This window comes from Thunnus maccoyii, chromosome 19, assembly GCF_910596095.1.
Source record: "Thunnus maccoyii chromosome 19, fThuMac1.1, whole genome shotgun sequence".
In the NCBI taxonomy this organism is placed as follows: Eukaryota; Metazoa; Chordata; class Actinopteri; order Scombriformes; family Scombridae; genus Thunnus; species Thunnus maccoyii.
This window is the reverse complement of record NC_056551.1, coordinates 26651736-26675951: the sequence shown is the minus strand read 5'-3', so window position 1 is coordinate 26675951 and position 24216 is coordinate 26651736. Positions and strand designations below refer to the sequence as shown.

Genomic DNA, 24216 nt, shown 5'->3' with positions numbered 1-24216 from the left:
AGTGAAATAAATGTACAAGTGAGACAACGCAATAAATTAGCATATAATTTACATTTGAAAAAAAAATTAGTAACAGTGTACCAACATTAATACTGAATATAAAATATATGCAACTAATCACATGATGCTTTACATTTCTCTTGCACTTTAGGTACAGGTATAAGCAATGTGACATTCAAACATCCAAGTTCACAGCAATGAGTACCAGTTTGATTGATTTCACTTCTTCTCAGTTTCTTTTTTTCTGGAGGCTCCGTATCCGACAGCCAGTAGCGTTAGTCCGAGCTGTTTGGATTCAAATGCTTCTCAGCATCCACTGTCCTTTCCCAACTGCCTCATTCAAGGTTTTGTAACCAATAAAATCTGCCCGACATTGTCATACTGAAGGTGGCTACAAAAAAGTAGCAGCAGCAAAATAGAAATTAGTTGTTAACAGCTCCGATGAGATCCTTGCACACTCCTGCATTGTCTCTCAGATTTCAAGGACTCCTAATGGACCTCCATAACAAATGTGTGTGATGGAGACGTTTCATAGGTGTTTCCCTTTCACAACCCCCTACACCAGCAGAAATGTCACCTGGGTAAAGGGATCAGTTATAACTGGGTGAGTGTCCTTTTGTTGGTAGCACAAACAAAAAATACACGGTTAAAAAAAATTCCCAGTGTGAGGTATAAACAGATACAAACAAAACAATAACATGACCAGCATTTACCAACAGAGATATTGACAAGGATATTATTTCATATTGTTTGGATCCAGCCTCACTTTTAAGCACTCTGGAGAGGGTTGAATGGAAGCACCCACTTGATAGCACCAGAAGCCTGGGAAGGCCGTAACCCTCGGAGCAGAGCGGGAGGAAAAGAAGAGGTAAACACAGTACTCCATGGAAATTTAAAAAAATAAAAATAAAAGAGGGGAAAAGCACCATTGAGTTGGCTGTTTTTGTCTTTTCACTGTTGTTCTCCGTCAGCGATGGGAGTAGAGGAGGGACAGAGGACATGAGAGGAAAGGGAAAGAGGACAAGGGGGAAACTTTATCTGGGGAGGTGTGTCTACATCCTCCCCTCCCCAGGGGAGGGACCACATTAGCGTGGTCTGCCAACATATCCACAATGGATGTGAAGGGTGTGTATATTTACTTAAAGGAGTACTTCAACGTGTTGGAAAATACGCCAATTGGCTTATTTGCCGAGCGTTAGAATAGAAAATCGATACCACTTTCAAGTCTGTACGCTACATGTGAGGCTTCAGCCAGGAGATGGTTAGCTTAGCTTAGCATAAAGACTGGAAACAGAGGGAAACAGCTAGCTTGGCCCAGTCCAAAGTTTAAATTAAGTCTGCCTACCAGCACCTCAAAAGCTCACAAATGAACATTTTATCTTGTTTGTTTAATCCATACAAGAAAAGAAGTATAGAGATGATAAGATGGGTTTTTTGGGAGAGTTATGTGTCTGACCATTTCTTGGCCAGGTGCGGTGACTTTAAACAAATGTAGGATTGAAACTAATCATTATTTTTAATTCGACAATTAGTTTGGTCTATGAAATGTCAGAAAATAATGTTTCTAACACTAAAGGTGACATCCTCAAATGTCTTCTTTTGTCCTGACCAACAGTCAACATCCCCAAGATATTCAAATAGTCTCATTTGAGATGCTGGAATTAGAGAATTACGACACTTTTTCTTTTAAAAAATTACTCAAGATTCATTGACTAATCAATAAATCAACTAATCAAATGAGATATAATGTGTTAATTAGTAAGCTTTAGAGGTGCTAATAGGTGGATTTTTTTAAACTTTGGACAGAGCCATGCTAGCTGTTTCCAGTCTTTATGCTAAGCTAACAATCTCCAGGAAGTAGAATTATATTCAGCGTACAAACATGAGACTCTCATTTAACTCTCAACAAGAAAGCGAACAAGCGTATTTCCCAAAATGTTAAGCGGTTCTTTTAAGTCTTAGCTTGCTGCTGACATACAAAAAATATGACAGCTAAGTGACATTTGATTAAATAATCCAGCTTGAAGAGAGTAAGAAATAATGACTGTGTGTTGTGATTCCAATGAACAAGCTGCTTTATAGAATATGCTCCTTCAAAATGAAACCTTCAATCGTGAACGGAAAGCTCCTCGATAGGATGTTTAGTAAAGGCCAGTTTGGTAACAGTGTTTCATGTGGCCCAGGCACCGTCTGACAACATCTTCATACTACTTTGGACTAATGGTCAGAGCTGACTGACGCTGGGTGAGCTTTTATTTGAGTGTTATTAACTAAGGCACCCGTCTGGGGAAAAAAGAAAAAAAAAATTAAAGTGTTTTAAAAATCCTCCTATAACCACGTGTTATTTTCTGGTCCTGGATTAACATCATATATAATATACAAATCCTTACAGTATATAAGGGTTTAGCGTATGTTACAGTATGTAATATTTTCAATCACATTACATTCCCTTCCAAGACAGTAGGTTACTATCTGACACAAACATGATCAGAGGACAATGTCTTGACTCTGTTTGGAATTGTACAATAAATATACAGTACATTGATGGGGTTGTATATGAGCGGTAATTGGCAAAGTATTTACACAAAAAAGTGCACCGAAGCCAAACGTCTGCCTGCTAAAATAGCACCATCACAGTCGTCCCAAAAAGACAGGAGCCCGACACCTCCAACTCCCATCCCCCCTCTCGTAGTGAGGAGTCCTCCCCCTCCGTCTGTCCATCTCCGGGGTACATCCTCTGTGAGCGATGTGTCCAGCACTTTGGATTCATAAAACAACAAAAACAACGGAGGAAGACTAACAATGATATCAATAATTATTATTATAATAAAAATAACATCACCAACAAATAATCTTCCAAGTTCCACTTCACAGAAGTGAAAATTAAAAAAAAAAACAAAAAAAAAAACAAAAAAAAATGAAAAGTTTGTGTCAGCGTTATGGGCTGAGCAGTGGTTTGGATTCCACCATGATGGAGGGCAGGAGGATCAGGTGTGATAAACAGGGAAATCCTTTCTTCTCTCCCGCTCTTTTCGCCAGCGCAGATCCCCTTTCTTCCACTGGTCCAGAGTTAAGTTTTTTCAGTCTTTTTTTTTTTTCTTCTTCTTCTTCTTCTTCTCCTCTCCCTTTTCAGTGCCGTATCAGCCTCCCTCCATCTTTCTTGCCTTTTGTTCTCTCTCTCTCTCTCTCTCTCTCTCTCTCTCTCTCTCTCTCTCTCTCTTTCTCTCTCTCGCTTCGTTTCGCTCTTGTGCTCCAAGGGTCAGTGCCCCTGGCAAGTCTTGCAGCACATCTGTCTGAAGTACGCACGGCTGCAGAACTTGAACTTCAGTACCAGCGGGCAGTAAGCCACTTTGTTTACATCTTTGCATTCTGGAAAGAGAAAGAAAGGAGCCGGGTTAGAGACAGATGTTCTGAAATAAAGAATTTTAATACATTTTAAATAAGATTCCTGAATAACTTCTTAATGTTTTATGGGTTTTTTTTTTCATGAGTATGACTCTCCTTTTGAGTCACAACACTAAGCAACTGATTTTCCAAAAAAAAACAAAAAAAAACAATAATTACCTGGCAATCTCTGAAAAAAGCCAGAAGGTCGTTTAACAACACTTCACGCTGTTCTGAAGGTATTTCCAGACTCCTCTAATCATCTAGATGTAAAAATATTCAGTCTAATGCACGATAAAAAAAAAAAAAATTTAAACCGTTTCCAAAGTTACGCCTCTATTTCCCAATCCAAACAAAGATGGTAGCCAGAAATGATATACAGTATGTCTCTAACGTGAACCAAAATGAAAAGATCTCTAAATATTAAATATATTATCATCATACTAAACCTTTGTATTATACAAAAGCATCATACTAAAGCTGACAGCTGTTGGCCTTTAATCAACAGCTCAGTCTTTAGGGTATGGCGGCGACCCAAAACCTCATCACTATAAACAAATGTCTCTACATAAATACATAAAAAAGATGATGAAGGTTGGCTCGTTGCAGCTCCATTAGATGCAGTTTATTGATAAACTGCATCTAATGGAGCTGCAGATGATGAGCCAACCTTCATCTTTCTTTGTTATATTCTTTAATTGAATCACCTGTTTGAAGTTTATGGGATGTCTACTGTACGTTCGGATGTACATAAATACAATCAACCCAACTGAGATGCTGCATATTCTTCATCTTTTAATGTTAATGTTGTTGCTTTGTAGGGTTTGACACATTACTGGTTTACAGTTTTTTTATCCTGTTTTGTTGTTTTGCATTTAAAAAAAACCCTGATGTTTCCTTTTAGGGCTGCGACTCACAATTATTTTCATTATTGATCAATCTGCAGATTGTTTTCTTGATTAATCGATTAAAAAATGGTTTAAAAACTGCAATTTACTATTATAAATTTCAATTTGCTTGTTTTGAAGTCCAGAATCTTTAGATTTTGTATTTTTGGTATTTTCACTTCAAAAATTAATGAATCGAATATCAAAATAGTTGTAGAAGATTAGCCAACTAATTGATTAATCGACTAATTATTGCAGCTCTGGTTTCTTTCCAATATTTTATATTTGCATACAAAGTAAAATATTCATATTTTGCTGTGTTTTACCAGAAGAGCAAAGGCATTTGTCACTTCCTGCTACCTGGGTTATGAAATACTGTTGCAATTTGGGAAATGGGTCAAACATCTTATTTTTATGGTGCAGCAGACGAATATTTTTTTTTCATTCACTCGGTTTGGAGAGTCTTTTAGGATTCTGGAAATACCTTCAGAAAAGTGTCGAGTGTTCTGGGATTTTCAGAGACGGCTTAGCGTTGTGACTGTGAATGTAACGGTAATACATGAATGGCACAAACCGAGGCTGACATGCCACATGAAAGCTGGTGCATCTCCCTCAGGCCTCCACAGAATAAAACTGCAACTATACTTGGACGCAGAGGCTACGACTGAGACAGATCCTGGCCTCATTCACTAACTGGGCTGTCTGCCATCCCTACAATGCACACGCACACACTCACACACACACACACACACACACACAGCTTGCTGGATGCCGGACAGCCAGTGCTCTAAATGCCTTATCACGATCAGAGTGTCTTCCCTTATTAGGCTTCGGCCCCTGCCTCTGCAGAGCCAAATGAAACGAGACATTGCCTCACTGCTGTCCGTAAAGGAACAATTAGCCTACAGCTAATCCCATTAGCCAGCCTGTAAACTCTGCTCACGTTTTCCATTCAGGCTAATCGAAAGGCCCTTCTCTGTGCATCTGAATAGCCATCCATCATGTGTAAGTGTATATGGAGGGTTGAGCTGCTTCGCTTTGACCAGGAGCCAACCTCACTGGAAAGATTAATGTAGCTGGCAAAGTGTAGAGGAGTGTGTCATCCAAGCGTGTTAAGGTCATAGTAGAACAGTGAAGATGATGATAGAGACAGTTTATAACCTTTTTGTGTGAAAGCTATGCACGTACAGCACAATAGGTATTCACATAAACCATCCTGAAGGCTTTTGCAGTTTTTTAAAATAGAAACCTGCATCTGCCCGGTCGACCACACATTCTCTTCATGATGAAAACTGCGAGCAGACAACTCGTCACACACGCTGGTCGAGCCAACGCTATTAAAAAACGTGATGGCAGACTCAGATGTGGGCACGTTCGGTCGTCTTACCGTCGCCGTTGGATATGGGGGTGGCGTCGCACTTGCTCTCGCACTGCTGCATGGTGGTGGGTCGGAGGGACTCTGCGCACTCGTTAGACGGCTGCCCGGTGTAGGACAGACACTGCACCGTCCTCATCTGCTGGCCCAGGCCGCACTGCGCCGAACACTGTAAGAGAAAACATCAGAGCAGGACTTATTGCCTCTACAGGGAGCCAAAGAAGAGAGGTTTCTTTAACTTAATGAGGTGAATGAGGACCATCTTTCTTCTTTGACCCTGAGTGCTGGGCAACCAGACACGCACTCAGCCGGTTCTGAGTAATCCCCGCACATACACGGCACAACTTGATCCAATCAACCAATCATCAGGGGCACAGAGAGGCAGGCGAGCAGACAGAGCCAGCCGCGGTCACCTTCCCTTTTTTTTTTTTTTTTCTGATTCAACTGGCTGCCTGTCAGTGACTGTGTTTCCCAACGCAGAGTATCCAGGTCAACTGTAGCTCACGAGGTATTTGTGCACATTTTTGTGCATGTGTAAGGAGAGAAAGAGAAACAGACAGACAGAAAATTGCCTCCTCTTGTTTGTGCGGAGGAATTCCACTTTAATTCTTCTCAGACTCAGAGCTGAGCTGCGACCAGTACGCACGCGGGAAAGGAGACTGGGCTGAATCAGGTCTTGCTTCTGCCAAAATGTGTCTCTTGGATGGATGCTCTTACAGCCTGGCTCATACTGTTATATACAAACATTAAATAAACTGATACAGCTGCAACTCCAGAAGCAAAGCAGCAAAAGCATCCAGCAGAATATGCTGACCACAGGTGCAATGAGGACTTGTCTGTCGACCTAAGACGTTTTGATCATTATCTAATAAATAAATAACTCATTAATTCTTGCGTTATGACTCGTGATCCGAGTCCTGTGCTTGACTTATCAAACTGCAAGTGATTAGTTGGTTAGATGTGGTAAATTGGACTTGTGCAATATTAAATTACATCCACTGTTTCCTTAATTTGAAACCAATTTTCTTTCTTCACGCATTCAACAAATGTTTTCACACCAACAGGCCAAAGTTAGACTCAGTGTCATCCAACTCCAGTCAAGCCCATATGCTCTGGATGTGGAATCAATTGTAGAAGAAGCTCAAGATCCAACATGAAAGTCCATCTCTTTGACTGACGCTGACCAGACTGCAGTTCTTGGACTCGTCTTGACATTCAGAAGATATGTGAGAGGGTTCAGAAGGTCACGTCAGGCTAAAAAAGTGACCCCTACTTAGTCCTTTTAAAAAAGCATCTTAAAACTTATTTGTTTTCTTTGGCTTTCTGTTGATTTCATAGCTTTCCTCTTGAGTGTTGTACACTTAAATATTTGTTTTTACATCCTTCTTCTGTGTACTTTATTGCCTTCTTTCTTCTTCTTCCCGTAAAACCCTTTCTAACTTTTGAAATGTGCTTTCTGTAAGGGTTTTCTGGACTTTGCATTCAGGTATATTGAGCACTTGTGTATCTACTTTTGATCATTATCACCAAAATCAACATTCAAGTGTGGCTCTTTTCCTGTTTCTGCATCTTAGCTGCAAAATGAATTGGCTTTACAGTTTGCAATATCAAATGTCTGATGTATCTGTTAGCATATGGTCCATATTGGCTTAATTTTTTAAGAGAATAAGCAAAAAAAGTCAATGAAAAATTAATATATTCAACGGACCATGGCCTAACGCTAAGGGAGAAAACATTTGTTGACACATGAAAAAGCTAAAATGTGCACCTGCATGTCTTTGACTATCAATGTGCCAGTTGTAATAAAAACTGAGATTAGTTGTATCTTTGGCTATTAAACTCTTCTGTAGAAGACAAAAAAAAAAAGGAAAGCCTTCGAAAACAATTGCAGTAGATGCCAACAGATATTTCTATAATTACTCAACGCGTTCAAGCCGACGTTGGAAGTGCTGAGAAACAACACACCTGTCAGCCATCGCTATGTGTGAGCGGTTTATGATATGAATCCAGACATCAGCGACTAGCTGCCCCCGCTGACGAGAGACCTACCAGGCTTTCTGTCACCTTCAACGATCCTCTCTGGCTGCCTCAGATCAGTCAGCCCGCATGTCATCCCTTCCTAATTACAGAGTCTTTATTAGGGCTCGCTGCCGGCCATGACAGATGGTGTACGTCAATGGTGCGACTTAAGTGGGATTTGAACCGGTGACCTTTTGGCCCTGAGAGACCAGGCGCTCGGTAGCTGGCAACAATCTCTCCTTTCTGGCGCTTCGAGAGGCGGCCAGCGAGGGATCGGAGCAGCGAGGGCGAAGCTTGTAATTACAGCCAAAGAAAGAAGAGGTGGAGACAGAGGGGAGAGGGTTGTACACACACCTCTGCAGCGCCTGAGAAAGTGCTGTGTAAGAGCAGACTCCAGCTGTTGCTCTGCGAGGTATTAACCTCGACTCGGCTCTTTGATGCACCACGCTGAGGTTATCAGTCAGGTCTGCTTTGTTTACGACCGTTATTGGCACTGATTGAATTGTAAAGGTACGTTATTGATGTTTTTTGTGTGAACGCACATGTTGGCCGTTACGTGGAGAAGCCTGCGACCTAGACTCCCTGACTCTTGACCTCTGACCTCTGACCTGAACGACACAGAGCTGAAACCAATGACATCACCTCCACTGGAACATCAGTGACCACCACAACCGTGCTCTAAACATAAGAGCACACTGTTTAAAATTCCACTTTTACACTAAATTATTAACAAACCCTGCAAAATAACAAGCCATACTTTTTGTAGATACAACTCTCTCTGACGCACGTTTTTTGGCGTGCGCTCACCAACATGAGTCAGCTGTGTTGTAAAGTGTTCAACAGCTTCGCTGAGCGCACTAAGTCATGTCAGGGTGAGCCCAAGAATGCTACTCCTCGGTCTTCCTCTAAATCGTGTTCCTGGAAGTGATAGAGAGGCCTGGTCTGAGGCAAGAGATAAACTTCAAACAGCCAGGGGGGATATTACTGCCACTGATCACACACTCCAGGCCTGTTGGAGCACTTGGACTCGCGCACACACACACGTCACAGGCCTGCTTAGAACCCAGTGCGTGTCATCCAGGTGTAAATTACATTAACCATTCACCAACACATGGAATATATCCGTGCATCTTTTGTCTTTTAAACATTCACACTATCCTTTTAAAAGATTAACCAGGACACTGAAATAGTGCCCAAGCTAAAAAAAAAAAAACATAGCCTTTTAGGTCTTAGATCAGGCAGTGATGTGATGCAGAGGCGGTCATACCTGTCCCCATTCGCCAGGGATCCAGCGTGGAGGAGGACAGCGTCCTAGACTGCAGCGGATTCGGACCGGTGGCTTGTTGTGGCTCGGGCAGTGGGCGGGCGGGAAGGTCTTGGTCAGGTCGCTGCTCTTACACAAGGCAATGCGGTGCTTGAAGCCGGGGCCACATTTAGGTGTGCACTAAAGAGGAAAGAGAAGGTGTAAGAAGAAGATCTTGACAGCACAAAGAGCCAGAAAGAACAGAATATCGTCTTACCTCCGACCAGTCCAGAGTGACCCACTTTGGCGGACAGGACTGGTTGTTGCACGACTCTCGTTCGATAGGTCGGTGAGTCAGACAGTGGGTGTCCTCCAGTGTCTCCTCCTCAGCAGGGCCGATCTTCCTGATACACAGGACCGTCCTCGTCCTGATCCCGCCATCGCACGTCTTACCGCACTCCGACCAGTCGCCAATAAACCACCTGGAGGAGAGAAACAAAACAGTTTTGCACATAAGAAGCAAAGCTATGAGCAAGCTCTGTGATTTTTGGCAGTGATGTTACTCCCTGTGGTTACTTAATTACTATGAGACTACTGGTAATCTCTGTTAGTGTGTAAAATCACATTATGGTTCTGTACATTCAAGGCAGGATTACCAAAATGCCAAAGCAGCAACTCTCCACCCAAGTTCACTTTGTGTCAATTGGTTTGTGGTTATTTCATTAATTGCACATTTGTTTGGGAATATGCACCACTAAAGCACAATATAAACTGAAATGAAAAGAGTCTTGAGAAGGTGAAAAAGTGAGTCCTGTATTAATCTTGAGGCCTATTTCATAGCAGGGCACTGTGTCAAAATCTAGTTTTAAAACCTTTATCATTCCAGTTTTTGCCTCGGCAGCCTCCTAGCATGTTAACTTGGCCACAACTTTCTTTTTTCTTCTTTCTTTTTTCAAAATTTTAAATACACCCATCACCCCTTAAAAAGAACAGCAGACACACGCACACATATAAAAAAAACTAAACAAAACAATGCTCATAAAAACTAAATATTGCTTTCCTCAGCAATAATTCATATCAAGCAAGTTTCCTAAGGTATCCAATAGAACATAAAAAGATAAATATACATTAGAAAGCAAACTCTCAAAACATCTATTTGTTTTCTTTGCAAAAGTTACATGAGAAGAACAATACCACTGTCATGTCTGTGCAGTAAGTACAGAGCTGGAGTCAAGAGACGGTTAGCTTAACTTAACTGGAAGCAGGAGGAAACAGCTAGCCTGGTTCAAAGTTTAGAAATCCGCCAAACAGTTCCCCTAAATCTCACTAATCAACACATTTTATCTCTATTAGTTTGATATGTACACAAACTGTAATGTAAAAACGGCAGTTTGTGGTTTTATAGTGAGTTATATGGGGTAACTTGTGTGTTTGTTGGCTAGGCTAGGCTATCTAGTGTAAACTAGGCTAATCGCCTCCTGGCTTCAGACTTCATACTTGGCGTACAGATATAAGATTGATATCAATCTTTTTACCAAATTTTCTGGAAGGAAGCAAATATGCTTATTTCCCAAAGTGTCAAACTATTTCCTTAATAGCATTAAAACGTTGTCTACAACTATTTTAGCGTTGCTAAAGTAACATCCAAACTTATCTATGTAAACAAAAATGTGGAAATAATACCGACACTCAAACCATTTTAAGATTCATTAAAATATGAATGATGCAGATAAACTCTTTTGACATAGCAGACGTTAACCGCCGTGTTGTTAAATGTGTGTTAGTGTCCAGTGCTGTGCCGTGCCATGCCGGGCCATTTGAGTTTATGACCTCCAGAAAATTAGACCGTCGACTGTTCAACCCTTCTGTCTACGGATTGAAGAATTAATATCATAAAACTGCCCAGACAACAGCCCTCCAAACACATCCAGCCTGTGAGATATTACATCATCTGAAGGAATGTATACAGAATTAACGACGTGTTCAAACATCTGTGTTAGCTTTCATTACTCGAGCCCATAAAACCCTGGCTATTCTAAAACAATTGTGTTTACATGGTCTCCTTAAGTCGGCCTCTCCTGAGGCTGCAGAAGGCGCGTTTGCCCTCCTAACAGACACAAACGTCATGTGCAGCGCTGTAACTCAAAACACACGCATGCACTGCAACAAGCCTCAAGTACTAATAATGAGATGACTAATAAATGAGATACCACAAGTCTGCAATCCACTGAATACAGATGTGAAAATAAATAACCTAAGGCTGTAGTGTGAATGTATGAAAACAAATGGCCACTTATACAGTAGATTTATGATATTATCAGTTTTTTTGGCTGAAACACACCAACACACTCTCTCACATGCAAATAATTGTCAAATAGTCTGAAACTAATTAACCCGATTCATTTAATCCCTCTTTTTCCAGACATGATTGGAGAGTCTGGGGATGCTTCCAGCTACAGCATAGAGTTTACGGACATTTGGCCACCAAACACAAGTTCGTATTCCACCTGTATACGTGTATATTACCCCTCGAGGATCGGCAAAGAAGCCAAAACAATCAAACACAGGTGGTCATTTTCAAGGCTCTTATTTTTGGCACGAGGCAACCCCTGAAAATAGTTAACATATGAAGTTATAAATCACTGCCATTTTATTTTATTATTTTCTTCCAAACACATTTTACAACTAGGGCTCACTGAAACCGAATTAATATGAGTCGGTTTCATTTTTATGGAAGGTTTTTATTTTAAAAGCATTAAATTAAAGCTGCTATACTCAAGATTTTTATATTAACAGTGGATCAGATGACTTTGTGTTATGTGAAAGGTGTTGCTCGTAGTGACGAACCCACAGAGAATTATCAACTGACTCTGCAGTTCACCTCTGCTCTCAGGAGCGTTTTAGTGGCTTTCGGCTAATTGTTTTGGTTTTATGACCCCGACTTTACTGTTTTGGTTCACCAGCGTAGCGCACACACAGCCGGCCGCTGTTTTCAGGGAAAAAAAAACACTAAAAACTTTCTAGTCCACCTGCTCAGCACCAAACAGCAAGTTAGCAACTAGCAGGTGAGCACAGTTGAGTATTTAGCAACTAAAGAGCCAAGCAATTCCCTCAGGAGTTGGAGACCAAAACAGAGCTAAAAGAAGAGCAAATATCAGATTTTAATTCATCAGGTGGCCAAAAATATGGCTCCAAATGATTGATAATGTTGCTCTGCTTTCTAACAAGTTTGCTTATCAATTTAAACAGTAATAATATCACTGTGTGTTGTGTTTACAGCTTGTTTCTGCTGCAAACACGTGTCCAAAAATATCAGTTAATGCAGGTTTAAGATGAAGGTAAACACTCTCAACATTTTTTTAAACTTTCTTTGACAAAAACAAGCTAAACAAAGCAAACTAAATTAAGCTAAAGAGCAGGACTTAGTGTCAGGAACAACTTTAACCGATTAATCATTTAGTGCATTTATCAAGCTAATAGCCAAACTTCAAAGTTTGTAGTAAAAGTTATTTTCTGCACCTCTCTGTTTTGTATCATTGTAAAATATATATATTTGAGTTTTGGACTGTTGGTCGGACAAAACAAGCGATCTGAAAACATCACCTTGGGCTCTGGGAACCTGTGATTGGCATTTCCTCTATCAACTGATCAAATGAATAATGGAGCCTGAGTGTTACGTACTCTGGAGGACATGGCTCAGTGTTGCAGTCTCTCTGGTTCTCTGGAGGTTTTCCGTCTGGGTCGCAGTAGCTGTTCTGGACCACCGAGTTGTCATCTAGCCTCTTACACACCACCTCCTGCTTCTGGGAACCTGTAGTGGAAAAAAGGGGGTGATCAATAAGGCATCGCAGGGCGCAGCTGATCTCGCACATGAATCCCCTTCAGAAACATGGAGTCCGGCCGCCGTGTCGAGTGCTGTGTTTAAGCGGAGATGGTATCGCTTTCAGTCTGTAGTAAATCCAGACATGTAAATTCCTGATTCTTTGCAGGATATCTTGGCAAATCACTTTTACAGAGCAGAGCGCTCTTTACTTTGGCTTCTAATGGAGAGAGTGAGGGCTACCGTATCGGTGTCACACCTCCTACTGTGTGTGTGTGCGCGTGTGCGTGTGTACCATACCAACTCAGAAAGGGTCTGTTTGGACCCTCGTGGGACGTATCCCGCAGCAGACTTGTCTGGCAGATGTAATGAGATATGGATGTGTGTGTGTATATGCGTGAAGTATAGAAAATCTACCCATCTGTGCTGAGAGTGAAATACAGTTTGGAGGAATAGTGCGAACCATGGGGTTAAAGAGTTTCAGTTGTAAGGTTGTCAAAAGGTGTTTTTCATGGGATTTTATTGCTGTAGTGATATATTAAACAACACTTCATGATTAGCTGAGCTAGCTATATCGAATGGGTGAATGATTAAGTAACATTTTTCGGATTTAAAGCTCCGTGTGGTCCGAGGCACACAGTAGACACAAATTAGATCATTTGGATCAACAATGCGACGGCATGTTTACGACACTGGAAGGCCATGTGTGTTTCCCCGTCTGAAGGCATAGCAGCAAACTCCTGCTCTGGACTTGGAAATCCTTCCTCAGAAAAACCCACATGCTTATTCAGTCATGCTTTTACAAAATATTACAAACCCGTCCAGGCCGCGCTTGACAACTGGGAAGAAACACTATTTATTGTTACATGAAACCCATTGCTTTTGGGCTAAAAGGTTTGGTTTAGTCATTCTTGAGGCCATGGTCAACATTTCACTGCGGTTTCAGATTTTGAATGTTTGACTTTGTAGGACAAGCGCTCTGGAAGAGTGGTCGTATCTGTGTGCAACGCTGGTAAACCAGAAGCTATGCAGAGCAGCTCATTCACAGAAATTACACCATATTCATTACTCCGGCTAAAATATGGAAAATATACATATTGAATTTATTAGAGGCTGAATCTCCAGCTATAAAGTAATGATTTTGGAAACCCATTGCAAATTATGATACTGGGTTTCTGCACACTGCTCTTCAGCATTTGTGGAATTATTGGTTGGGGAAGATTTACTGAATGACACACACACACAAGATACGAGACATTAAATATTTGAGAAGGTTAGAAATATTCAAAAAGAATTTAAACACCCACAGCGTGTTATGGTATTCAATACCAAAATGCTTGGAGTGCTCTTTTTCAAAAGGCAACTGGCCACCGTAACACAGGAGAAGGTCGACAGCAGAGAAGACAATATTCTTCTCTCATAGAAAAATAAACTTTAATAATAAGAATGTGAAATTCAGATTTTTTTTTTTTTTTTTTTGGAAACTCAGTGTTTACAGAGAAAATAAAAGACATACTGTATGTCATGTGACAGGCAGCTAACCCAACGCTTAAAATAAAGTTGATTTAAAACTATGTAACCAGAGCAAAAATGCTGATATAGGAGTGTTTCTATATTTGGCCCTCGACACCTGACAGAGGTTTAGTTTTTGACATATTTTCCCAAGTAGAAAAAACACACCTGCATAAACATTTTAACCTTTGTGTCAGAAGTTAAACTGAAGTCAAAGAACACCCTGACGCTCTTCCACACTGGTTTCACATTGGGAAAGCTGCAGCCGTATATCTGTGACCAACCCCCAACCCCGACTGACAGCGGTGCTAAAATTGTAGTTTAAAGATTCCTCCAGAGGACTTACCTCCAGCGCAGGTAGCCGAGCATTCAGACCAGGGCAGGTGGTGCCAGGAGAAGCCCACCTCGTTGTCGCCGCTTCCTGTGCGCTGGATAGGCACGTTGAACTTGTAGCGTATTCCCAAGTTCTGTTCCTGAAGGAGGACCTGCAGAGGCAGCAGCAAACAACAGGCGGGGACAGGAAAAAGGGAAATATTACAGTTAGCCAGCAGCTGAAGCTAATTTAAGTAGCATTTCTGAGTTCAGTATAAAAACAAACCTAAGAGTTGATTCTTGCTCTTAAACCGGTATTATGCTTAAAATATGCTTACAAAGTTGTTATGACAAACAAATAGCAGCTTATTTACACATAAATCGGACATGGAGCAAAATTAGATTCATGTGGAATCATGTTAATGTTCATTTAACGCATCCAAGTCCAACATTCTCTCTGCTTTTAGCTCCATTTTTGGTATCCACCAACTCCCAAGGAAAATATTTGGCTTTTTAGCTACAAAATACTTCACAACGTTCAGCAGCTAGATGCTAACTGTGTCTGTCTGCAGTTTGTTGATGAGCAGATGGCGTACTGTAGCTTTTAAGAGAGTGAGAGCGAGTGAACTAAAACAGTAAAGTTGCGGGCCATGAAACCAAACCAAAAAGATGCTAAAACGCTCCATAGCGCCGCAGAGTTGGGTGATAATTCTTACATGACACATACTGTATTCATTTGATCCTTTGTTTATATAAAAATATTGATTATGGCAGCTTTAAATGCAGTTTGAACCGTCTGGATCAGTGAGGCCCTGGAGGGTTTATATTAGTCTGCTGGATGCAGAGACCGAGGGAGTCAGCCACAGCTTTGCAAGCCACAAAGAAATGGCTAGTGGTCGAGTGGCCAGTTGCTTGTCTATTCCAGTGGTGCTGTGTGGTCTGGTATTTTAAGCATTCATGTCGAGGCAGAAACCACAGAGTATTACTACAAGAAAATGCTCAGTTGCCTCACATCAGCACACAACCATGGACAGCCACACACACACACACACACACACACACGCACAAAGAAAATTGTCATGAAACCCATTAAAAAGAAATCTAAGTGCATTCACACTAACGCACAAAACATGCAAGCACAGACTCTCAGTGACACTGTGTTTGCACTCTGCCAAAAAAGTTTTTTTTTTTTTTTATCATCCGCATATAAATAGCTCAAACCACTGGCTGAGGGTCACCTAAGGTTTGCAGCCAGATGTTGAGTTTAAGAGGACAGGACCAGCCAGTTATTTCAAGTGTCCGGAAGTGTCCTGTTTATATCTTGTATCGACAACATTAGGTGGACGGACATGAAACTCCCCTGGTTGAATCATCAGTACAAAAGAAGAACATCTGCTTTAGAAAATATCTGGTTCTTTCATTTAAAAAAAAAAAAAAAAAAAAAAAAAAAAAGTCAAAAGTACAAGACAAAAGTACAAGAAGTACAACTCCCAAGGAGCATTTCGGTAAGAAACATTCAGTTATTGATGTTTTTCTGTTACTGCATGTGCCTTGAAAATGGTGAGTTGAGGATACAGATTACACTTTGTAGAGACGTTTAACTGTTTAAGTCATTTACTTTTAAAATTCTAGGTCCATTTTTGATCAGTTCTGCAATTATAATCAAGTGGTTTGTTACCAACTACAGTCGTTTTCAGTTAGTGCTCTCTAATACGTTACCCTTCGTAAAGTGTGTATAAATTGGAAATAATGGGTTTGTTAATGGTGAAAAACATTTATTAACGCTTTATAGATTAGTTATAAATCAATAATAACTACTGAGACACTGAGAAATGTGTGTTTCCAGTAAGACATTTGCTTTTGCTTTTTTAGCTCTTAAACTGGTCATGATGACCCTCCAATGGCCCGTTTGACCTCTGATCTTCTGCAAAGCTGCAGAACGTCTGAACCAAAATCCATTTTATTAACAACTAATTCACATTCTACAACATTCTTCTGACTACAAACTTTATGGCTTCCTCAAGTATTTATTAATACATTATAAACATTTATAGCTGCATTATTACCAAATGGAAATACCATCAAATGGGTTTTTCACAACCTGGCAACTCAACCATTGCTCTTAATAATATAATATCTGATCTATGAAGCATTAACAAATGATTTATTAACCACTGATAATGCAATAAGTTGCAGGTCTTAAAGTGGTAGAGAAATTGCTAAAGCTCTGATTCATGCTTCTAAATAGTTTCTTCTCCATAGCAACAGCAGAAAAGTCTCATGTGTATCACCTCTGTACCAAAACGACAGAGAAAGAGATGATTTCTTAGACCCCGATCAGGCAGAGCGCTTTTCACCGGTTGCAAAACGTGAGGCGCCCTTTTTTGTTGAAGCCTGCAATTTATAAAAAGAGCAGCTTGCTGCTTCATTTTTTTTTCTTGTTGTTCTTGCTAGGCAACAACTGAATCACCTGTCCTTAGCCTAACTGTTACTTTGCTGTGAAGTAAACTCATTCCAGGCCTGTTGTTTTCTGTTCCGATCACAGTAACTACGGCTAGTGAAGTCATATAGCTCCAGGTATCCTGCAACAGCCACCACTAGTTTGTCCTCCGTGACTGTTATCTCCGCTTGTTGTCATCACCACCGCACAAGGCTAATGACGTCGGAGCGCTTTTCCACTCTGAGTTGAAGTTTTTTCAACTCGAGGCAAAAACGCAACACGCATAGAGCAGAAAAACACGAAGCACTCAACAACGCAAAAGCAAAAAGCTTCACTCTCATTGAAAACAATTACAAAAAGCCGCCTCAGGCTGCTAAAAAGTGCTCTGTCTGATCGGGGCCTTAGAAACAAAGTGCATCGATAGAAGATTAACAGCTATTTTGATCATTGATTCATGGTTTAAGTAATTTTTAAAGCAAAAATGGCAAAAATTCACTGGTTCCAGCCTCGTAATGTTGATATTTTCTGGTTTTCTTAGTGTGCTGTGATGGTGAACTGAACATCTTTGAGTTTTGGACTGTTGGTCTGACAAAACAAGACATTTTAAGATGACACTATGTTGCTCTGGGAAGTTACTTAAACTATTAATTAAAAGAAAATAATTGGTAGATTAATCGATAATGACAATAATAATTAGTCGCGGCCCTTAACAACATGAACCTATATTATCATTAAATGATGCAGGAGACTCTTGGATAAATTACAGTAAAAGCAGAAGTGTTGTGTTACCATGACAACCAGGTTTTCAGTGGTAGCTCCTAGGGCCTCTAAAGACTCCGGTTCATCGGAGGGTCTCTTGTAGTGGAAGGCCGTGCCTGCGATGTCAAACTTCCTGGGCCAGTCGATGGTCCACGCTCCGTTGATGTAATAATCATCCCCTTCAGATTTCAAAGCTGAGTAACAACAGAAAAAGACGAAACACTTTGAGAAAGCTGAAATCAAAAGCAGACAGGAACGGTAGCCGAGGCAACAGGTGGAGACAATCATTTGCTGTGATGTCACTGCCGTTGTTCATCTTCATCATCGCTGACAACTCTCTATCCCTCGACAGACACACACACGTGCCTGTGCACACACACACACTCTGCGGATGAGGACATTCACGTGCAGCGACACGTACATACGTCTAATTTAGGAAGAGAAAGAAAACACACTTCAGGTGAAAGCCTGGACGAATCTCATGAATACCATTCTGTCTGGTTGTCAAAACAAAAGTTGGTCTCCAAGCACAACAGATCTGAAAATATCCACTTTCTCTGCGCTGAAATGAGGCCAAATTGAGGAGAAACGATCCAACCGCTCGCTATTCTGTCTCTCTGGCCCGCGCCTGCAGATTCCCCTCTGCAGCATTTACGCAGATTAGATGAACAATAGTTTACTCCTCTTTAACATAAGACAATCCCCCTTCTCCATAAATTCATTCTCAGCACATCTGGCACTGATTGTGAGCATTGTGATCTTGTTATTTTGAACTGTGTGTTTATACGTCTTACGAATACAAGTATTCCAGTCTCACTTGGTTTTTTTGCTTTAATAAAACATTAAAAAAATGCAAACTTTGCTGACCTAAATAGCAAAGACTCAGACAATGCTACAAAAGAAAAATATTGTCTTTATCGCCGGGGTCACACATGAAATTCATAACAAAGTTACAAATTGCTTGGAAGGGAAATCAGGTCCACACAATAGCCGAAATTGCACTCTTTAAACTTTGATATATAGACATCATATCCCCCATAATCCTGGTGGACCAGGCAGCTGTCACCACGGCCCTATAAATCTGACGCAGCTCTCTGGTTCAAAGTGTAACTTAAGCCCTCCATCAACACCATCCGCTATAAATTCAACACGCTGTCACATGTCTTTCTCTTGTTAATGAAAAGACACAGAATGGGCTTAATTGAATCCCGTTGTTTGATTGTTTTGGTTCTGATGCTGCCAGTGCAACTTGCAAATAGTTTTTGTTTAGTCTGGAACGGAGCGGATGAGTCTGGTGCCAAGATGGCCAAAACACGTGCAAAGATTCAAGTACGTCTTTTTGTTCTGTTTGTTTTTTTTTTTTTCACAGACGCTGTTTTATAGCTTCACATTAAGCAACAGGAGATAAAACAAAAGGCATATTCTAATTTGCTCTTGACAAAGACACAAGGAAATCCCTGGAAATGTGGTTGACACAGAACAGAACAGATAATATGAAACAGCTTAATGTTTCAAATTGCCAATTCATCACACTGTGGTGAATTTTGATGGACTGATAAGAAAACAAGTCTCCACAAGAGACTCCAGCCATGCCAGCAGCTCTGTGAGGCACAGAGGGGCTTCTGAGCTCAATGCAAATGTCAGCAATGACAATGCTAACATGCTGATGTGTAGCAGGTTTGATGTTTACAATGTTCACCATCTTAGTTTAGCATGTTAGCAGACTAATATTTGCTCATTAGCCTGATGGGAGTGTCATTAGTTTTGTAAGTATTTGGTCATAAACCAAAGTATTGGACAAATTGGACAAAGTGAAATTCTGGCCTGATGTTGTTGACACTAAATGAAAACTTAAGGGATTAAGTTAAGTTATATTACACTTCAATCTGAGGGGAAACTGAATTCCATGGCAGCATTTCAGACATTTCACTTAAAACCACAAATGTCAACCTCATGGTGGTGCTAGATGAAAGTCATTAGGATTCATCTTCTGAGAACCACGAGTGTGTTGTGTGCCAATACATTTGGTAGATGTTGAGATATTTCTCTGGATAAGTCACACATTCTCCTGCTTTTGGTGCTAGATGGAAAGTCAAGTGATGACCAAAGTCATTAGGATTTATCCTCTGGGGACAACAAATGTCTGTAAAAAGCGTCACTGCAATCCATCCAACAGTTGGTGAGATATTGCAGTAAAAACCTTTAGTTGCAAGTCCGTCTTGTGAGGCTTCAAGTTATACGCTGGTGTCCGAACCTCCGGTGGTTCAGACCAATCGGTGTCCTATGAGGATTCTCTCGTGATCTCGTGAATCCAGCTGCCTTGCGAGGTAAGACGGTGGTGGACAGATGGTTCATCCAATCACCTGCCAAGTATTTTTTGAAAGTGCCCGCCTTTTTCCAAACAGTTTCCACGGACGACTTCTCAGATGGTAAAAACCAAGATAACGCTTTATTTTACAGTTCCTTTAATGTTACTCTAATTTCCTGGAAAGTGAGTCATTTGCAGGTATTTAACAATTAATTTTTAGGACATTTTATAGAAAGGGGGTTGTAATTATAAGAAAAACAGAAATAAGTATTAAATCGGTTTAGCTGGTAAGTAACCGCTCATATTTGGATTCATATGTGGTTTTTAATTTGCAAAAATCCTTCATAAATTACTTTCTTATCAACTCTTTAACACAGAAAATACATAGTTTTCAGTGTGTAGTTTTGTGTGTAAAATTATATATTATCACGTCGAGTTGTTTCTTTAACACACTGTAACACTTTATTTTACAGATCCCTTACTTTCTTTCTATAATGTAATGTGTAATGTAAATGTCCTATAAGTAGCTGCTGTGTAACTGTTAATTCTTCAAACATTTCTTTGAAAGGGTTATGTAATTTGGGAGTATATGGGAATTTGGGGAATCAGCTCATCATAGAGTTTTTAAGAAACAACTGATATGCTAATATATTGTTTTACACAAAACTACACGATGAAAACTAAATATTTTCTGTCATCTTTTTGTTAAGACTCTAATTATTCAGATTTTTTGCAAATTAACAACTATGTATTTACCAACTTAACTATTTTTTCTTATAATTTGTACCAAATTGAACCACCCTTTCTGTAAAATGTCCCAAAAATGAACTGTTAAATGTTTGCAAATTACACAGAAAATTTCCAAGAAATTACTTTAAAATTAAAAGGACCTGTTAAAATAAACAAAACCTCATGGTGGCGCTGGACAAAAAGTCAAACAATCACTAAAAATTAGTAGGTTTCACTTCTAGGGAACTTCTTGCTAGTGTAGCTAAAAAAAAATAAAGCTCACAAAAGTGTATATTAGTCTAATTATGAGTGTGACTCGATCATCTCAAGGCCACGGCTTACCGATGTAATTCTTCGACATGGCAATTTCTTTGATCTCGATGTGAACCGAGCCTTTTGGGATCTGAACCACCTCCATGTAGCCTGGAAGAGAAGGACATGCATCATCACGGTGGTGTTTCTCCCACTCAATGTGACGACGTTTTTTTTTTTACAACATGGAAAAGACAGAAAGCTACATACAGTATCATATTACGTAGGGAAGGAACATATATATAATAAATTCCAAATCACCCAAAAAGGACAAAGCAATCCTACAGGAGGACAATACAATCCCCTCCTTTTTTTTTTTTTTTTACAGTCACACACACACATGCACACACAGTATTTTTAGATGGTTTACTAGCCATACCATAGAAGGAGAAATATGTTTTCTGTCTCTCTCCAGCTCTCTATAGACGACCTCAGGCTACAGCCAACACCGAGCCCCTATCTCTACTCCTGATTTCCTCACTCCATGATGTAATTAACGGGAAAAAAACATTAGGTTTTTGTTCTATATACATGATTCTAGTCGGCTAAAAAACATATGCTCCGTCGGTGGGTGACAAAGGCGAAAAAAAAAAAAAGGCACAAGATTATCTTCCTGGCTTCAGGGATGTGTTGGCCTTTGGACAAACGATGACTTACTCTGTTTTCAGCTTTCTTCGCAGTCATCTCCGGTGAGTTAAAATTTGTCACATGTGGTCATCAAACCAAAACACACGATCTTTGCTCCCCCCTTTTTTTTTTTTCATACTGAATGAATAAAAGAAGCCTGGAAGCTGCTCTATATGAATGGAGATGTAATGGAAATCTGAGGTGTTTTTTACCTCCTCTGGGTAGAGACTCGTTGAAGAGTCCCTCTGTGGCCTCGCAGGTGCTGCCGTCCCCTCCGCACACACGGCATCGATCTTCTTTGGCGTCGGACCCCAGGATGTTGTCACAGCCCACGTGCTTTAAGTCCGACAAACAAAGTCAGGAGAGCGAGTGAGTGTGAGGATTTAACATTAGAGTTATTTAGCACCGTTTCACTAAGAAAATAAGAGATTATAACAAATCTCCTGAGGTCAAAGGTCAGAGCGCAGGCTTTAAAGGTCTGTAAAGGGGACGTATCCTGCACATTTCCAGGTCTATATTTATATTCTGGGGCTCTACTGGAATATCTTTGCATGATTTACAGTTTGAAAAACAAAAACTCCATTTTTATCTTTATGCAGCCCCCTCAGTTCAGCCTCCGTCTGAAACAGGCTCCTGTCTCTTTAAGGCCCCCCCCCCCTCCTGATGAGCCCACTCTGTTCTGATTGGTCAGCTTCAGGAAGCTTCCTCCAGCTCCAGATGCTACGTATAAAAACAGCAGTAGTAGGATTTTACTTCTTTTTTCCCCCTTCTCTAGTACATGTTCGAGCCTGAATCTGATCCAAAATATGTGCGTGGAAAACGTGAACAACTCGTGGAACAACCTTAGCAACAAAGACTACGAAACGCACAACCGTTTGTGGGCACGCACGAACAATCTGACATCATCACGAGGAGGAAGTAGAGGTAACTTTACAAACGTTCAGAGCAGGCCGAAGCCCTGACTTTTGACTTGAAGGCAGCGTTTTGTTTTTTTTTACAGAAATTAACCTCAAGTTTTGGAACTTTTGACCATGTTAAACATCTGACATCATCCCAGCATAAAAATAACAGAAAATCACATAAAGCATGATACGTCCCCTTTAAAAAGAAACAGGACTGACTGGCACTGTTGGGGGGGGGGGGGGGATTTGGGGAGGATTTGTCTTGTTTGTTTATAGAGACCAGAATACAATGCCCTCCTTTATTATTTATACAGCCGTCAGACAATCCCATACAAGCACAGGCCTCTCTACTGTTGGCCTTCAGCGGAGCTACTACTGTATTCACTAAAGGCTAATTTGTGTGGATTCAAACCAGCAGGATTGGAAAAAAATAACTTTAAAGTAAATTTACTCAAGTACTTAACTTACTAATTAGCATTTTAAAGTACTTGGAGGGTGGAATAATATTCTTGACCTTGGAAACAGTTGTTTTTTAACATTAATCTCCAACAACAGATGGAGTTTTATTAACTAAACTACTTGATAAATTCCATTTTGTGAGACTTTATACTTCCAGTCCACTATTTCAAAGGAAAATATTTGATACATATGGAACATATATGGATTAGTGACAAGATTGTGTTTTGTTTTACACAAGTATAACAACAATAAAGTTACATTATTCGCCTTATTCGCTCCCTACATTATAGACACTCAATTGCAGCTGCATTGTGGGATTGTTATCAGAAAGTAATGTACATCCCCTTCAGTCGTGTGAATTATTAGGCCTCTATTTCGTGCATAAATGTCACAATCTGCATTTGTACGCTTCAATAAAATGTCGGAGCAGTAAATGTGTTGCACTGTCTCCGAACTGTCTCGTAACAGCTCCATCGACCGTGTGCGTTAATACTGTGTGACAATACAACCGGGAGGATTATCGTCGTCACCGACACTTCCACTCCTCCTTTGGATCTCCCGAGGTTCTTTTCTACTCTCTCTATCACTATCTCTCCGCTCTCTGTTTTTCGTTATCTCTCTCTCTCCGGCACATGTGCACAGCATAGCAGTTTTGAGTGTTTCTGAGAGCTTTCCAAGCAGACAGTGTTCCAGAGATTTATCACAGTGTGGCAGTGAACCCAGAGAGAGCCAGCCTCTGAAATAAAAAGACATGCTGGATTCAGACTGGAAATAAACCTGTAATGCTCCTTTGGTAGGGAATATTCCACCTCTTAGAAATCTCCTTCCCATTAAAAACACACATCATGTTGTTTTTTTATATTAGAATCAGAGTAATGTCGTGGGCACGGACGCTGCTTTTTCATGCCAAACAGGAATCAAATTGTACGGTCAGGTGGAAGTCAAAGCAAATACTTAAAGCGAGGAACCAAGTTATTTCAGCTGCATTTCAGAAACACACACACACACACACACACACACACACACACACACACACACACACTGTACAAAATGATTTATGCTCATGAAAACAAAGACAGCACCAGATGCCAACTCCTTTCAATAAAATGTTATTTTGCCTTGTTATTA

At 40.4% G+C, this 24216-nt stretch overlaps 1 protein-coding gene across 1 annotated transcript in view; it reads right to left on the bottom strand.

The window, feature by feature from the left end:
- Positions 1 to 3177: 3177 nt before the first annotated feature.
- Positions 3178 to 24216, bottom strand: part of adamts6 (ADAM metallopeptidase with thrombospondin type 1 motif, 6) — a 65937-nt gene continuing 44898 nt past the window's right edge. Inside the window, exons 16-24 of the mRNA XM_042395833.1 lie at positions 21940 to 22063; positions 21131 to 21211; positions 17782 to 17945; positions 14587 to 14725; positions 12590 to 12719; positions 9186 to 9390; positions 8933 to 9109; positions 5659 to 5815; positions 3178 to 3369 (exon numbers count right to left, since the gene is read on the bottom strand). Coding sequence (XP_042251767.1) covers positions 3260 to 3369; positions 5659 to 5815; positions 8933 to 9109; positions 9186 to 9390; positions 12590 to 12719; positions 14587 to 14725; positions 17782 to 17945; positions 21131 to 21211; positions 21940 to 22063 — 1287 coding nt within the window. The 3' untranslated portion in view covers positions 3178 to 3259. The remainder of the gene's footprint in view (positions 3370 to 5658; positions 5816 to 8932; positions 9110 to 9185; positions 9391 to 12589; positions 12720 to 14586; positions 14726 to 17781; positions 17946 to 21130; positions 21212 to 21939; positions 22064 to 24216) is intronic.